This window comes from Stegastes partitus, unplaced genomic scaffold, assembly GCF_000690725.1.
Source record: "Stegastes partitus isolate 25-593 unplaced genomic scaffold, Stegastes_partitus-1.0.2 Scaffold2538, whole genome shotgun sequence".
In the NCBI taxonomy this organism is placed as follows: Eukaryota; Metazoa; Chordata; class Actinopteri; family Pomacentridae; genus Stegastes; species Stegastes partitus.
In genome coordinates this window covers 1-16,203 of record NW_007580269.1, presented here as the reverse complement: position 1 = coordinate 16,203, position 16,203 = coordinate 1, and the positions used below count along the sequence as shown (strand labels likewise).

The 16,203-nt window shown below is 40.6% G+C and overlaps 2 protein-coding genes across 3 annotated transcripts in view; both read left to right on the top strand.

Annotated features, from left to right (window-relative positions):
- cpm (carboxypeptidase M) overlaps positions 1–5,824 on the top strand; it is a 29,807-nt gene extending 23,983 nt beyond the window's left edge. Inside the window, exons 5-9 of the mRNA XM_008305530.1 lie at positions 1,444–1,543; positions 3,366–3,536; positions 3,881–4,033; positions 4,142–4,290; positions 5,063–5,824. Coding sequence (XP_008303752.1) covers positions 1,444–1,543; positions 3,366–3,536; positions 3,881–4,033; positions 4,142–4,290; positions 5,063–5,314 — 825 coding nt within the window. The 3' untranslated portion in view covers positions 5,315–5,824. The remainder of the gene's footprint in view (positions 1–1,443; positions 1,544–3,365; positions 3,537–3,880; positions 4,034–4,141; positions 4,291–5,062) is intronic.
- Positions 3,845–15,765, top strand: LOC103375300 (overexpressed in colon carcinoma 1 protein homolog). Of its 2 annotated transcripts, XM_008305532.1 has the most exons (6): positions 3,845–3,850; positions 14,006–14,068; positions 15,071–15,095; positions 15,175–15,210; positions 15,286–15,362; positions 15,640–15,765. In XM_008305532.1, exons 2-6 carry the CDS (start codon positions 14,017–14,019, stop codon positions 15,693–15,695), a joined length of 246 nt encoding a protein of 81 aa, XP_008303754.1. In that variant the 5' UTR covers positions 3,845–3,850; positions 14,006–14,016; the 3' UTR covers positions 15,696–15,765. The 2 variants fall into 2 exon arrangements, with proteins under 2 accessions (XP_008303754.1, XP_008303753.1); XM_008305531.1 differs by lacking the exon at positions 3,845–3,850 and having other exon boundaries at positions 13,913–14,068.
- Positions 15,766–16,203: the final 438 nt, after the last annotated feature.

The following is a 16,203-nucleotide window of genomic DNA, read 5'->3' as shown; positions in this document are numbered from 1 at the left end:
TGATCCTTCCTGAGCCTCGGGGCCACGACTTCAGATGCTACGTCCCCTTTAGTCCACCTGAGGATCTCCAGGTGTCTGCTGGGACCACGAGGTCATCAGCAGAGAAACCATGAAGGGATGTAAATAAAATGCTGCTAAACTAATCCAGGTGTGATGAGGAAACAGCAGATAGAGATGATCTGTTTGTCTTTAAAAGTGAAGAAAGATCAGATTTTGAAATATTTCTGAGGCGATAAAAACATGATTGTACAAGCGCTTCGTGGTGCGCTGCCCAGAACTCAGCTCGCTGTCAAACCAGACGCCAGGATTCTGGGCTTGACGTGACCTGAAAGAGAACTGCTGCAACTCAACAACGAGAACGTACGATCGGAAACATTCACAGTCGTAAAAACACATGTTTCTGACTTCTTTAAAGGATCTCAGATTGGTTTCAGAGTTTAGTTATTTGTAGTTTGAGACATAAAACTAAACTCTGTGAAATATTTTGGCTGAGTTTTGAGATTTTCGTCTGATTTCAGAGCTGGGAAATTTAGTATTTTCACCCTCAAAAAAACTGCAAAAGCCATTTTCAGGGTTTGATATCTCCAGAAATATAACAGGAAGAGGCATTAACGATGTCTTTGGTCATTCTGCTGCTGTTAGAGCCTCAAAAGTTGGTAAGAATCAACCAATGACTGTATTTTTAGTAGGAAAGAAAGAACTTGATGGTGTCACAACACCAACCTTGTCGAAAATTTTACTCTTTTTGCCTTTTTCAGCGGCCAATAAATAAAATCTTTTCCTCCACTGGAACCATTTAATCACATGGATCTGCTGAAAACGACACCGTCTGTGTCCTCACTAAGCTTTGTGACTGTAGGAGGTGTAGTTTTGTTGATATTAAAGTCTTAAAATGGCTCCTTGTTCATAGCGACCACTGCAGCCCTGGTTAGTGGCACCATGGCTCCTTCTGGACCTCCTGCTGTAACTGGGTTCCACTGATTTTTAGTTGGTCTTTCTGGATCCTTTTCCATTCTTGTGAATTCTGACATTCAGATTCTTTAGCTCTTCTGTTAAATTCTTTTCCACGTGGAGCCTTGATGTAGACGTAGACACAACCAATAGGCCCAGAACTGAGGAAATTCACTGCTCATTTTAGAACCATGTTCATGCCGTTAGACTGACGGGACGTCACAGGCGGACTCGGTTTAGTTTCACTTTTGTTTTGGAACTGCTAGAAACTATTCCGTCTGCGTCCTCACCAAGTTTCACAGCCGTACAAGTTTCATTTCTGGAGATACTGAACCTTTAAAATGGCTTCTTTTGTAAAAATAAATTAGAGATGACGCAGCAACATGGCAGTTTGCTTCATCCTGCTGCTACAAAGACTCACTCAAACACCAAATGTGGATTAACTACGTGAGAATGTCCTTTTAACACCTGAAACCTGCTGCTGTGCTCCAGGTGAGGGCCGTGATGGGCTGGCTGAGGACCGAGACCTTCGTTCTGTCGGCGAACCTCCACGGAGGAGCTCTGGTGGCCAGCTATCCATACGACAACGGAGGTAAACACACAAACACAAACTGTTTGATGAGGAGACTCGACTCGGTGGTCCACAACAGTCCCTGGACCAGATCTGGTTTCCTGAGATTAGCCTGCGGGGCTTTTGGTCTTTCCTTTTGTGTCAAAGTGTGAAACAGGAAACAGGAAACGGCTTTGGATAAACATACACTCTGAAAAAACAAACAGAATGAATGAAGAGTGAAGAAAGCTTCTGATGTAATTATGATCAACAGTTAAACTGCACTGAGCGACTGGAACGAGCTTTTCCTGTTCAATCAGAGGTACGTTTAATTACTCTATGATTAGTGGCGTAAACACAAGTTTTTAAGTTGATTACGCGTCAAATTCAAGTCGTTCCAACTGGTGTTTCTGGAATCTTTTAATTATTGTGACGTTGTCAAGCCAATGTTTGGAAGTTACTTGAACTTCGGTTTAGTTTTAAATCAACTGGTGCAGAAATTTGAGTTTAAATTAATACTAATTTAGCGTGATTACCAACGCAACAACATAATATCTGTAGCTTAAAACGTTTATCTACATCTGTAAATTAGATTATTTTTATTCATCTTGCAGCCATAGATTAGATTAATCTGTGGGAGCAGGTTAGTTGAATTAGAGTTTAGAAGTCGAGCGTCAGACCCTGAAAGCTCACAGCATGTCAGAGTAAAGCAGTGTTAGTGCGCACTCTGCTGGCAGCTGCTGGTACTGCACCAAACAGACTCTACAAATGAACACAGTTAAAAAAAAGACAAAGACGGCACAAAGTTGTCCAACTGCTGCTGGAATGGAAATAAAACATGAGTTCACTTTGTTATTTTGTCATTCAGAACCCAAAACTAACTTCCGTAGCGTGATTTGGCTGAATTCTGACAACTTCATATGTTTTCAGAGTCTGCTTTTTTTTTTTTTTGCTATTTTTTTGGTACTTTCACCTTCAAGAAAAATATCTTGGAAAAAATGAAAAAAAAAAAAGTCATTTTGAAGGTTCAACATCTCCAGAAATAAAACTCCCACAGCCGTGAACTTTGGTGGAGATACAGACAGAATAGTTTCCAGCAGATCAGAATGACTGAAGGGCTCCAATGGGGGACAAATTTTTAGTTACTGGTCCTTGAAAATGGTAAAAAAAAGTGCAAATTTTACAAACAAGGTTGTTATTATGGCCCCAGAAAGATGGATGGATCCATGTTTCTGCTAAAAAATACAGTCTTTGGTCAACATTTCACCAACTGTTGAGGCTCCTAAATGTCCTAAATAACTCTAAAATTATACAAAACTACTGAAAGCTTGTCTAAAATAACTTTAAATTAATCTAAACATGTTCAAATTGGCTCAAAACGCCTCTCGGACGACTCACGGTTTAACCAGAATTAAATGAAACTGGCTCAAAATGACAAAACCAAATAATTCCAAGCCTTAAATATGGAGAACAAGTGCAAAATGTTCAATCGAGGGTGGTGTGATGGCCTCAGACAGACGGATGGATCCATGTTTCTACTACAAATCCAGTCTTTGGTCGACGTTTTACCAACTGTTGAGGCTCTGACATCAGTAGGATTTAATATGTGGGAAGTTTGATAAGACGAGGGTCCAGTTTGTTGATATTTAACAAAATCTTGGTGTGGACTCGTTGGTAGGAACCAGAAACAGGTGTTTTTATCTTCTATATGTTCTATATCTGCCTGGTTTTGCTGAATGTTTAGAAATCAACACTGAGACAAACTGCTGCGTCAGCATGTTTCCTGGATTCTGTCTGAACCGACACGTTTGTCAGAAGCTTAACGATCATAAAAACACTGTTCGCTTGTTTCCGTACTCTACAGGCAGCGAGCTGGTGGGCGGAGCCAGCGTCTCCCCCGACGACGACGTGTTCATCCACCTGGCCAAGGTGTACTCCCACAACCACGCCTCCATGCACCGCGGCGACGTCTGCCACGACAGCCGGCCCTTCCTGGACGGCATCACCAACGGATACCAGTGGTACCCTCTGTCAGGTGGGCCGGTCGCCACGGAGACCCTGGTTCAGCAGGCGGCTAGCTTAGCTTAGCATAGCTTAGCTTAGCACAAACACTGGGAGAAGGCTGGTTGGGTTCTGTCAAATATCTATTGTCATGTAGTGTTACGTTTGTTTAGTTCATAAACAAATGTGCTGATTACAGCCGACGCAAAACAACATAAATGAGACACAAAACGACAAAAACTAGACACGAGACGTCACAAAGGAGACACAAGGTGATGCAATAAATGACAGAGTCGTCTGTGTGTCTGCAGGTGGGATGCAGGACTACATGTATGCTAACTGTTGTGTGTCTGTTGTGTGTCTGTTGTGTGTGTGCAGGTGGGATGCAGGACTACAACTACGTCTGGGCTCAGTGTCTTGAACTGACTCTGGAGGTTTCCTGCTGTAAGTTTCCTCCTGCAGCTCAACTTCCTGCTCTGTGGACGGACAACAGGAAGTCTCTGCTGGCCTTCATGAAGCAGGTCCACCTGGGTCGGTACACCTGTTCACCTGTCTTGTTGTCTACCTGTAACTCTTTACCCCCCTGAACCGAACCAGGATCCAGACCTATAACATGTCCGTCTGTTTGTTCGTGTTCAGGAGTCAAAGGCCGGGTCTTCGATGGTTCTGGGGTTCCGGTGCAGAACGCTGTGGTGGAGGTCAAAGGTCGCAGGAACTTGTGTCCGTTCAGAACCGACCGACACGGAGAATATTACCGACTGCTGCTGCCGGGAAACTACAGCTTCACAGTAAACACGTTTATCTTTACTGCTATATGTTGGGACAACTAACCAACCGTTAACCATGAAACCTGAACCTCACCTTAGATCGGTTCCACCAGCACATGAACGCACCGCGTCAAGTCAATTCATTTATACAGTATGTGAGCATATTTAAAGCAACAGCAGCTCAGTCAAAGTGTTTTCCAGTAAATAGAATAAGACTGGCCTCACAAATTAACCCAACCAGGTAAAATGTTGGGGTTCAGACCCCACGGTGGTATTATAATGTGAGTAATTTAAATATTAAGGATTAAAACCCTACAAAACTGTATAAAACACATCTGTGCCCAACTATATTCAATATTAAGACCCTACAGTGTTAATTTCAATGTGAATTTAGCAGTGTAATTAAGTTATTATGATATTAAAACTTAACAAAAACTATGTAAAAAGCAACTTTGCCCAGCTGTAATGAATATTTAAACCCTGTAGTGTTATTTTTAATGTGAATTTACCTGAGTAATTTAAACATGAATGATTAAAACTCAACAAAAATGATATAAAATACAACTTTACCCAACTATTACCCATATTAAGGTCTTGCAGTGTAATTAAATGTGTAGAGGAACCTAGATGATATAAATAATGTAGAAAAGAATCTATTCTATTATTATTATTAATGAGGATTATGTAGGTTTGATGACAGTAAAACTCTCTAATCAGCCTAAACAGACTAGACGGAGGCTTTACGTTCCTTCCTTGCTAACCTTTTTCACTTCCTGGTTTCTTTGATTGACAGGTGACGTATCCGGGTCACGAGGTTCTGACGGCGACCCTCGACGTCCCGTACGGCCCCGATCAGTTCTCCGCCATGAAGCACGACTTCCTGTTGCGACGCATCGCCACGACGACGGACCAGACCCCGACGAACGCCACGCCGACCTGCAACCACACCTTGCAGCAGGTGGGCGGAGCCGCCGCCGCGCCCACGTGGAGCGGGTCGGCGGTGGGGCTGAGCCTGGTGGCGGTCCTAAGATCGCTCATCGACTGAAGGTTCGGTCAGCGGGAGGTCGCGGGTTCGATTCCAGCAGCAACACCCGACATCAAGACGAACAGAAACACGGCGTCCGCCAGACATTCCCAAAGGGGCGGCTGGGAGTCGAGTCCGGTCCGGTTTGGCCAAAAACCTGATCTGGTGGAAGAAAGACGAACCACAGCAGAGAACGAAGTGCTGGTCACAGCTGAAAGAGGCGCAGCGAGGTTCTTTGTATGTTCTCAAAAAAACAAAACCTGGAAGTCACTGACTGCTAGCAAGCTAACAGGCTAACAGGCTAACAGGCTTTTATGACTTGTTGCAACAGGAAAAGCACGGCGTGGAACTAATACCATATTTTTTAAAAACACTTTATGCTAAGACGTTTTTACGACAGTTTCTAATACATACAATACTATGATGTTTTTTTAGACATTTTCGAAAATACGCAAGACTTTTTTAGCGACATTTTTTCAGACATGCTACACTACAACGTTTTATTTGCTTTTCTGAAGACGTACTACACGACGACATTTTTACATTTCTAAAGATACAAAGAAGTTTTTTATGACATTTTAGAAGATACACGACTGACTTTTTTAACAACATTTTTTAAGACATGCTACACTACGACGTTTTAATTACGGTTTTGAAGATGTACGATACTACGTCATTGTTATGACATTTTTAAGATACACTGTACTAAGACGTTCTTTAGGATTTTTTAAAAGATGTATTACACTACGACAATTCTGACGACATACTAAGACAATTTTTACGACTTTTTTTGAGGACATACTATACCACGTAGTTTTTACGACCTTTATTAAGATATACTAGATTGTATTTATTATTACATACTATACTGTGTCACTTTTTATGACATTTTTGATTATTTTTTTTTAGCTGTTTCAGTTTCAGGATCCCTAAATGCGTATATACCAGCTGCAGATTTTACAGAATTATCAAGAAATTTGGTAATAAATGCTCATTTAAATACAAACAGCGCTAGTTTTTCAGTTGGCTGATAAAAAAAAGGCAAAAACAAGTTCACATTAAAGAAAAAGCTCCAGTTAAAGCTCAAACTGTAAAAAAAAATTCAAAATCTCGATCAGAATATGCATTTCGAGATGCTTCATGTCACATTTTGCTGTTGCTGCTTTTTCACTTCAGCAAAGCATGAAATTTGTTGCAAATATCTCAAGTTTTGTCAGATTCACCATCTTCATGGCTCACTGAGATACTAGAACATGAACCACCATCACTCTTTAGTCACGCCTGTGTTCGTCCTGCTACAACAACTCAGAATATCTGCTATCAAAGGTCTACTGGCTAATGGCAAAGCTAGCTGACTTGCTAACTAGCCAGCTTGATGAAATGTAACATTTGTTTGTATGAAACCAAGTTCACACAGATAATTAATACTCACAGGGATAAATGGAAAATGACTCCTGCTCGGAAGCTAACATGCTAACCAGCACTGATCTGGAGCATCAGGATAGCTTGCTAGCTAGCTGGCTAGCTTGTTCACAGTAATTTAACACAGTTTAATTTAACTTTGTGAAGCAGTTTAGACTCCATCACAGGAGTTCGTACGAGGTGGAACCAGAAAGTTCTCAATGTAAAGCCTGACTTAAGTTTGGCTCGGTCGGAGTCGGCTACTCGAGCAACGACGCCCTGCTCCCGGTGCTCCTGGAACACCTTTAACACGACAGGAACTTTGTCATCCCACCAGTTCCATGTAGATTTCACCACAGACATCCTTTTGCAGACCAAAATGTGAATCCGTGGGTTGGCAACAAGGACAACAGTGTGTTCTACTATCTAGCATGAACAGGATACGTAAATATGAGCTACTGCGCTGGTATGGAATGGTGTTCTTTAGGCAGACCAACACCTACGTGTCCGGGGTTGTCGGCACTCGTGTTCAATCAAGGCTTCACACTCTCTGGAAGTTTTGATGTGTAAATATGTCAAGCACCACCTGCGATTAAGAGCTAAATCTACTGATGGGAACCGTTAACTTCATTGTGGGGGAAGAGGAAGTAGTCAGGGTGAGTTAAACCTAGAGAGTAGGGCCGGTGAAAGGCGACGGTTGTGTTGTTGTGACCAAATAATCTGCATGACATTGTGCCAAACGTTGAGGCGGTTTGGTTACAGTAGAAGTCTGTCCGACCCCGATGAACGAATTCATGATTCACAACCGCATGAATGTTGGAGGCAACAACTAGCATGTGACTGTTCTGAGACTCTCTGAGCTCTTGTACTGTGACAAACTGCTGTTTCTTCTCCTGATGGTAGCTGCAGACCCTCCTCTGGTGACGATCCTTTACATTCAGGTCAGACGCGATGTTCTCGTTCTGATCCAGTTTTAGGAACAATCTTTATTTTCATCTAGCGGTGGTCACAAAAACGTGTAACAGAGATCCAGATGTTGATAACACAACTTTCTTGTGATGTGTTGACTGTTGACAGTTGCTAATCGAACATGTACGTGACAGTCTTGGAACTTTTCGATCGCACTTTGCGTGAACTTTTACCTGATAACTTACAAGAATTTCCTAATTTTTTTTTGTTTTTCTGACTCTTTGCTGCCTCAAAACTCAACACTGCCAAGTTGGCTCGCTTTGGTCAATTCATGTGCCGTCGAATTGACACAAAAAGTTGCACAGAAACGTTTATTTTGCCATTTGCAGTGATTTAAATGGAAACAATCTCGTATTTGGCTGCAAAATACTGCCGTTGTGACTATTTGTTATGGTATTTTCTTTTTTATACTTGTTTTTTTTAATGGAGAAAGGACACTGAAAATCTCCCGAGAGTTTAAATTAACCACTGAGAGCTGAATATGTGCAAAAAAACTAAAGTCCTGAGTCAGTAAAAGCAGGAAAGAACTCAGGATTGAATGTGGAACACGGTGAGGAACCTGAGGAGAGTTTCACCTCGAAGCTGCAATAATAACGCAAAGAGCAACGCTATCCAGAGGAATGAACGGGTTTTAAATCTGGAGTTTCCTCCTTCAAAAGACGGTTTGTTGTATTTAAAGGGGTCACGGGAGGGAAGAGGCCCGAGGATTTGGTCCGTGGATTAAAAGAAGTCCTCCCCGCTGAGACGTTCCGGCTTGTGAAGCGGCGATAAGATTAACGGAGAGGTTGTAGCCGGAGCGTCGCATGTGGAGGAGAAGCACTTTAAAATTAGCACCAGCAGGGCAGAGGGCCGTTTTTAGAAAAGGGGGAAGCGTTTAAAGAAAAGAAAAGGAACATCGGAGGAGTCGAGGGCGGAAATTACGGCGACACGAGCTGTGAAATGAAACGCTTCCCGGTGACGCCGAACATTAAAGCGTCCGAGGATCAAAGAGGCTTCGGTCCTTCAGTCGACCTGTTCAGCCCAAACCAGCGGCTCTGATTGGTTTAGAAGACAAACAATCAGATAGTTTGATGATTTTATTTTGAAATGCTGCTCAGCTTTACGCCCCAAACATACATTAAACGAACGTTGTTTTTGCACATTTGTGTTTTTCCGCTGCGAAAACGACTGTTTTTAGATTCTTTAAAGAAAACTTATGAAATATCGCAAAAAAAGGAAAAAATAAGATGCAAATCAGGCTTCTTTCTATTACCTCCTTTGGAAAATCTGCCTCCCAGCGACTTTTTTAGACTCTACAAACCACAATAAAAGCTGAGAATAAAATGCTCCGTCATTAAAGGTTTTTGTACGTGATGAGAAAGAATTTTAAAATCTATTCTTGATTTTACCGGGAGTCACAGCTCTGAGTCAGATATTTTTATGGATTTTTGCTTGTTTTATTGTGAAATGCTGCCTGGCTTTACATCTTCAGGCCTCAATCGTAAGTGAAACTCGCAAAAACTGTGTTTTTGCACAAACATTTGGTTTCTCCACCAGTAACTCTCGGGTTTGCATGTCAGTTTTAGGCAAACTTGTTAAAATAAAACGTGAATTAGGCTCCTGAAAACAAACTTCCATGTTGGGAAAATCTGGTGCGACAATGGAGCTCGTCGTCTTTCAGGGTTTTAATTGTGCGGAGAAGGATTTTAAAATCTGGTCTTGATTTTTACCCGTTTGCACGTAATTATCAAGCAAATCTAAAGTTTATTTTAGCTTTTGAAGGGTCGTAAGAAAAACTGTAAAAGAACATTTAAGTGAGGCTTGTTTTGAGGCTGCGGAGCGTCGTCACAAGGTGGCGCTAAAAGCTACGCTAGCCGGAATAGATAAAGTCTAGGAAGCCGGGAAAAAAAAACACTAAAAACTCTCAAAGAAGAAGGAAAAAAAACAACAAAACTTTGTCGAGAAAAACAATCGTTCACGAATCGTTTTCAATCTGGAAAGTAGAAATCCTTCATTCACGTCAGCTGGCGTCGGCCATGTTTGATACCGAGACAACAAAAGAAAACAGCTGATCAGAGACTCAGAGTCTTTACATCGACACCAATCTGCCCTCTAGAAACGTTTCACAGTGTTGATCGTATCAACAACTACTGGCTCCTCTGTTCATGCTGCATCTATTTTATTGATGCTTTTATTTTCCTCTCAGCCTGCAGGTCACTTCAAAACTCTCTGAATTTTAGCCACATGACTTTTTGTTGCAGCTGAGTCAGTTAAAGCTTCATATCTGCGTGAAGAATTGCAGAAATTTTGTGCTTTTTACAGAATTTTATTCCTGCAAACGGTTTATTTTTTGACAAGTTTTACGTGTAGAATAAAGTGATTTATCTCTATTTTATCATCACGCCTCCAGGACAGAAACTCAGCGGCCTTCTGCATATTTATCTCCAGATTCCAGCTTTATTTTATTTTATTTTATTGCCAAATGTCAGGTGTTTTTTTTCTACTTTTGTACTGTGTGATAATGAAGCTGAACTCCTCTGTGCCATGTTGAGGCGACTGCAGGCTTCAGTCGCTCCTCAGACGTCGGACCTCGTTTTAGTTTTTGCCTTTTTTTCTGTTTGGTTGCAGTCAAACAACAAAACTGTGAACTGACGTTTGTTTGGTTGATGCTCGAAGGAAATCTCATTAAAATGACAAATAAAGGAGAAATTCTAATATAATGATCGTGTCTGTCGTCTTTGTGTCGCCTTTAATCTCTGATTTGGTTCCTTCAGATGATGAGATATTGAGTCAAAACTGCAAAATAAAGAATTTAAAACTGTAATTGTGAGACACAAAGTTTGGATTTACAAAGATAATAATTCAGTATTAATAACAATCCTGATTCACAAGCTTTGAAACGTGTAAAAAGTTTTGTTTTTTTTAAGTGATTTTTTTTTAAATTACAAGAGTTTAAAACTGTGAAACTGTTTTATTCTTGGAGTCCAGGTTCTTGATTTAAAAATAGAATATTTAAAATGTACATATTACAAGAAATAATACTAGATAATAAATTATAATTTACTTAAACTATATTTATATTTAATTGTGTTTAAAAAAAAAAAAAAACTCAGAAATTTGAGAAAGTAAATAAAAATTATCAGATAAAAAGGCAAAATTAATACATTTTAAATTACAATCATAAAATATTTTAGAGAATCAGTCAAAGTAATTTTATTAATTTAAAATGATGATATAAAACATTTATTTTGTGCCACATATAAGCTCACTGTAAGATTTTTTTTAATAAAAGCATGTTGACATAAAGAGTAAAAGAATATAAATTATGAGATTTTGTTTTAAGAGTTCAAGAATATATTTTCAAATTAAATTTTAAGATGAAGCCAAAGTTGGTTTATTATAGAATTTTTAGAACACACATTTTAGAAAAAGGAAGAAAAAAAAATTTTTAAATTAAAACTCTGTTAAATTCATGATAACGTTCAGCCACACTGACTTTTTATTTTCAACAAGCAACATTTTTTTCTTCATATTTCAAAACTCTATTAAATATCGTTTCATCAGACATCAGGTGAGTGTTTTTATTTTCATTTATGATTTCTCATAGATGTTTTTCCTGGATGAGCCTCAACGTTCGATCAAAACAATCTTTTTTTCTCTTTTTTTTAGTGCTGGTTTGCTATAAATTGGCTTCCATCTTTTATTTCTAATGAATTCAAATCATGTCAAACTTTTTATTGTTTTCTTTTTGTTTCTGCATTATTGGTTGATGTTTCATCTGTTTTCTTGTTTTGGTACAAAAAAAGTGAATTTAGTTGTGTCTGCTTTCTTTTTCTTCCTCCTATATTTATAAAAACACTTTCTTAATGTTCATCTTTATTTTATGGATTTGTTTATAATTAAAATCATCATCAGTCTGTGTTTGGTTCGTATTTATTCCTTATTTTTATCCATTTCTGTCTTTTTTTGGCTCCAAACACCTGAAGCGTCCACCGATTGTTCTCATGAGCAGAGTTTGAATCCCAGTCGTGGCTCAAACAGGCGACTTTTTCCATATTCATTAAATGTTCAGTGTGAATTTTCCACCTCGTGCTTCTTACAGACGCATCAGACGTTGATTAATTCTCCTGTGAAGCAACAAACCTCGTTAACAAACTGAAGTCAGCCTCGTTTTTCAGTTGCATCCTAAAAAGCAAAAATCCTTTTTCAGGCCTTTAGCTGCTCGTTTGTCACCATTAAAAGCTGAATCAGCAGCCAGCAGCTCGTGTTTGCTGTAAATCTATTAATGCACAAACAACAGTCACTGTTGGTAAATGTCAAGAAACTTCAGAAAAATACGTTTATGATGAATATTTGTTATTTAGATTTTCTCTGGGTTCATTCTGCATCATTTAGAGCTGATTTAGAATTAATTAATGAAGTGAAAACTGAGCAGAAGTGGGTTTTTTCTGCACCATGAGCCACTAAAACTTTGACTTATCTGCATTTTATTTCACAGAACCTGATGCAGACAAACAGTTTGGAGACTTTTTGTACTTTAACTTTTATTTTTAGACAAATGCTCTGATCACCAGTTAATGAATCAGTGGAGATAAACGAGTCAACGCTGCCTCCTTGTGTTCCTAATGCAGAACTACACTTTTTGTTTCTCTACATTTTTCTTCTCCTGCACCAGTAAACCTCAAACGTCCACGAACAGCAGCTCAGCGTGAAGCGCCTCGTCTTATAAAAGCTGCAAAGCTTCCTTCACCTTCATGGCGTTAAACTGAGTTCAGAGCGTCTGATGAAAAACTCTCAGCGTGAGTCGTCGAGTCGTTTCCAGAACCGGCAGGAACCAATCGATCCGAGTCGCTTTGTGCCCTGATGGCAGCGATGGAGGCTCGATCTGAAGGAAATAAGGCGATGAGCTCTGCTGGTTTTACAACTTCTGGTACCAACAGCCAATCACGGAGCAGAGTCTGATCATTCAGCCAATCACAGAGCAGAATGTGATCATTCAGCCAATCATGGAGCAGAATGTGATCATTCAACCAATCACAGAGCAGAATGTGATCATTCAGCCAATCATGGAGCAGAATCTGAGTCTTTAAATCCAGATTTGAAAGTGGTTCCAGTAGAAGATTTTGTTTCTGGTTTATGTCTTTAAATGCCTCTTAATCATCATTTTTATTTGTTTTCGAGTGTCACTGTTGTCATCGTGCATCTTTGTGGTTTTAATCAGATTTTTTGTCTTTTTGCGTCTTTTTCTGTCGTCTTAGCTCGCTTTAGGGTTTCATCACTTTGGTTGTTTTAAGGGTTTGTTGGTGTTTTTGCCTTTAATGTTGGTCGTTGTCGGAGTTTTATGCTTCTTTGTGATCATTCTCTGGGTGTTAGTGTCTCATTTTTGGTCGGTTGTGTCTCTTCCTCAGATATTTGACAGATCAAGACGAGGAGTCCTGATTGATTCACTCCTGGTTTTCTGTTACCAACTAATGTCGCAGATTTTGTATTTTTAGTGAATTTTTGGTCATTTTGGTTTTAAGCATCACTGTGGTCATTTGATTTTAAGTTCTCTGGTGGTTCTGGGTGATGCTTTGATGCCACTTTTCTTGTTTGGGTCTTTGCTTTGGCGGCGGCCATTTTGGCTCAATTCATGGCATCTTTGTGGTTTTTACGGTCCATTGTGGGTCACCATGGTGGTTTTGTCAGTTTGTGGTTGTTTTGTGGCTCTTTGTTGTCGCCTTGTGGTTTCGTAGTTGCTTGATCACATGTTCTGTCTCTGGGTTTCTCTTTGAGGCGGTTTAGTGTCAGTTTGGTGGTTTCACGCCTTTAATTTAGGGTTTAATTTGTCGTTTTTCTCGTCTCTGTGGGGGTTCGAGTCTCGTTCTGGTCACTCTGTGGGTCGTTGTGGTGCCTCTGTGATGCTTTGATGGGTCCTTTGTGTCTTTATGGTTTTGGACTCGTGTGATTTCCAGTTTCAGTTTAGTTTTTCTGTCTTTGTGGTCATTTGGCATCTCGTGATGATTCTGCCTCGTCTTTATTTCTGTTCCACGATGCCTTCAGGTCTGCTTCCACCTCTAAACTCGCCTCTAGTTCAGCTCTGAAACGCTCCAATTAACTGGGTTGTGACGGACTTTGATCTGCTTCTTCAGATTGCGTGGAGAGTCGGAGGAACAACACAGCGACCGGAGAGTTTCTGCTCCCCGAACAGCAGGATGAGAACTCCTCCTCCTCCTCCTCCTCCTCCTCCTCCAGTTTAATCTGAGCTTCCCGCTGAGAGCTTCAGGAGGCAGAAACAGTTCAGAGGAAAAACATTCTCATCCTGGTCAGAGCCGCTCTGCTCTCTCGTCTCTCTTTCATAACTCTGTTGAAGGTTGTGTGGAGTCGAGTGGGAGATGGGATGTGGAAACTCGTCGCCGACCATCAGCACAAACAGCAGCTCTGCAGGTGAGAAGCGTGTCGATGGAAACGACAGAAAACCGATTCCAGTTGTTCCAGAAACTTTTCTGTCCTGCTGTTCTGTTAAAGGCTCATTTATTGAGCTTATTATCGGGACAGAAACAGCAGAAGATGCAGAGACGAGAACAAACCGGCGGCTGGACTGTTTCAGAACTTTTGTTAATGTTCTTGTGGAAGATTTCTACAACAGGAAGTTTTAAAAAATGAACACGTGAACGTCACAGAACTGTTTCTTGTGTTCGTTCTCTTTGTCTTGCGTCTATTTTGCGTCTCAGATCCCTTTTGTGTGTCACAGGTTATTAGTTTAGTGTCTTTATGATTGTTTTGTGTCTTATTTTGGTCAATTTTGAGTCACTCATGATGATTCTGTCTCCGTTCTAGTTTTGCATCTAATTTTTCGACTCTTTGTCGCCACTGTTTGCTGGTTTTGTGTCTCGTGGTCATTTCTCTCCACATTATATATTATATATTATATATTGGTCTTGGTTTTTTTGCTGTTCTGCGTCTTCTTCTGGGCGTCTTTTATACCTTCATGGTGTCTTGGTGTCGATCACTTTGCTTCTTTTCGTGTCCATTTCGGCCGTCTTCATGGCCTCTTTGTGGTTTCAGCTTCCCTTCGTAGCCATTTTGACCAATTGTGTGGTTGTTTCATGTCACTTCACATCTCTTTGGACCCTTTAATGATTTAGTTTTGGTCACTGAATACTTTACTTTCTGTGGTGTAACATTTATGCACCTCTGTCGTGTACGTCCGTTTATCGAGCTCCACTAAGAATCCATCCATCCAAACTTCCTGTTGTTTCTGAGCTAACAGTAGATTCACGTTCGTTTCTCGTCTTTAGATTTATTTTGACTCGTGTTGTTCTTGTTGTTGTTGTTGATTGAATTCGTGTCCCTTCATGATAAAAACACAACATTTCGGTTCTGTAAATGTCAGATTGATTTAAAAAAGAGAAACCGACTGTGACTGCCGGTCTTCCTTGTGTTCAGGTCGTGCTGAGTTCCCATCAAAGCTGTGAGTATGTCTGACCTTTCTGTGATGTTAAATCCGCCGACTTCAGTGTTCAGGTTTTAATGTGCGTCTGCGTTGACAGATCAGACGAGGCGGCGGCAGAAGACGACAAACGAAAGTGAGTCTTTCTTCTACATGTAGAATCTGTTTCTATCCGTAAAACATCCGTAACACGTGTGACTGTGTTGATCAGGAACTACGGAGGCGTGTACGTGGGTTTACCCGCAGACCTGAGCAACATCCCTCAAGTCCAGATCGGATCGCTGAGAGGTAATAAAGAGTCCCGGTATCTGCACGAAGCAGCAGTTCACAGTGTTTGAAGTAAAGGACAGTCAGTGTTGCTTCATTTCGTCCATTTCCTGATGTTTCAACACAAAAAAACACTTGGCCTCAATTTCCTGTTGAGTCTCTGAGGTCATGAGAGCCCGGAGACACAAACACCACAATGTTTGTTGGTCTGTTTTTTATCATCTGTGTTTTATCTGGTGTTGATGCTACTTAGTGTGTTGGTGTGCTGTGCGTTGACGAATGTTGTGTTGCCGTGCAGAGGCCGACAGAGACTCCCCGTCCCTGAGGAGGCCACTGTGGGGGGATGGACTGTGACGGTAATGAACACCCAGGCTTGTGTCAGCTCGTGAGTGTCGACCTCCTCCAGCGTTTCTTCATTAATGAAGCTGTGATGCTGCGTCAGCTGCTGCTTGTGTGTGTGTGAGCTTCACTTTGGTTTGTGAAGCCGCTCAGTTCTGCAACATGGAATGTCTTCTTCAATATTTAGATGCAACGTATTATCATGTTCAAAACATCAGGCTTCAACTAAAATTACTAAAAACTACTAAGATGTTTTATGCAACATGATAAACGGTATTTGTTACGCTGTAGTAAGGCACTTTCCCAGCATACAATGATGCAGCGGTTTTAGAATAGAATAGAATAGAAAAATACTTTATTTATCCCAGTCTGGGAAACTACTGGAGAACCCCCATTCGCTGCCGAAACCCGGGAGTCTCTGTGATCATTTATATCACTACACTTTGATGACATACTATACTATGTCTAGAACTACGTTTGTGACGTTTATGGACAACAGACTATACTTGAACGATTTTGTGAT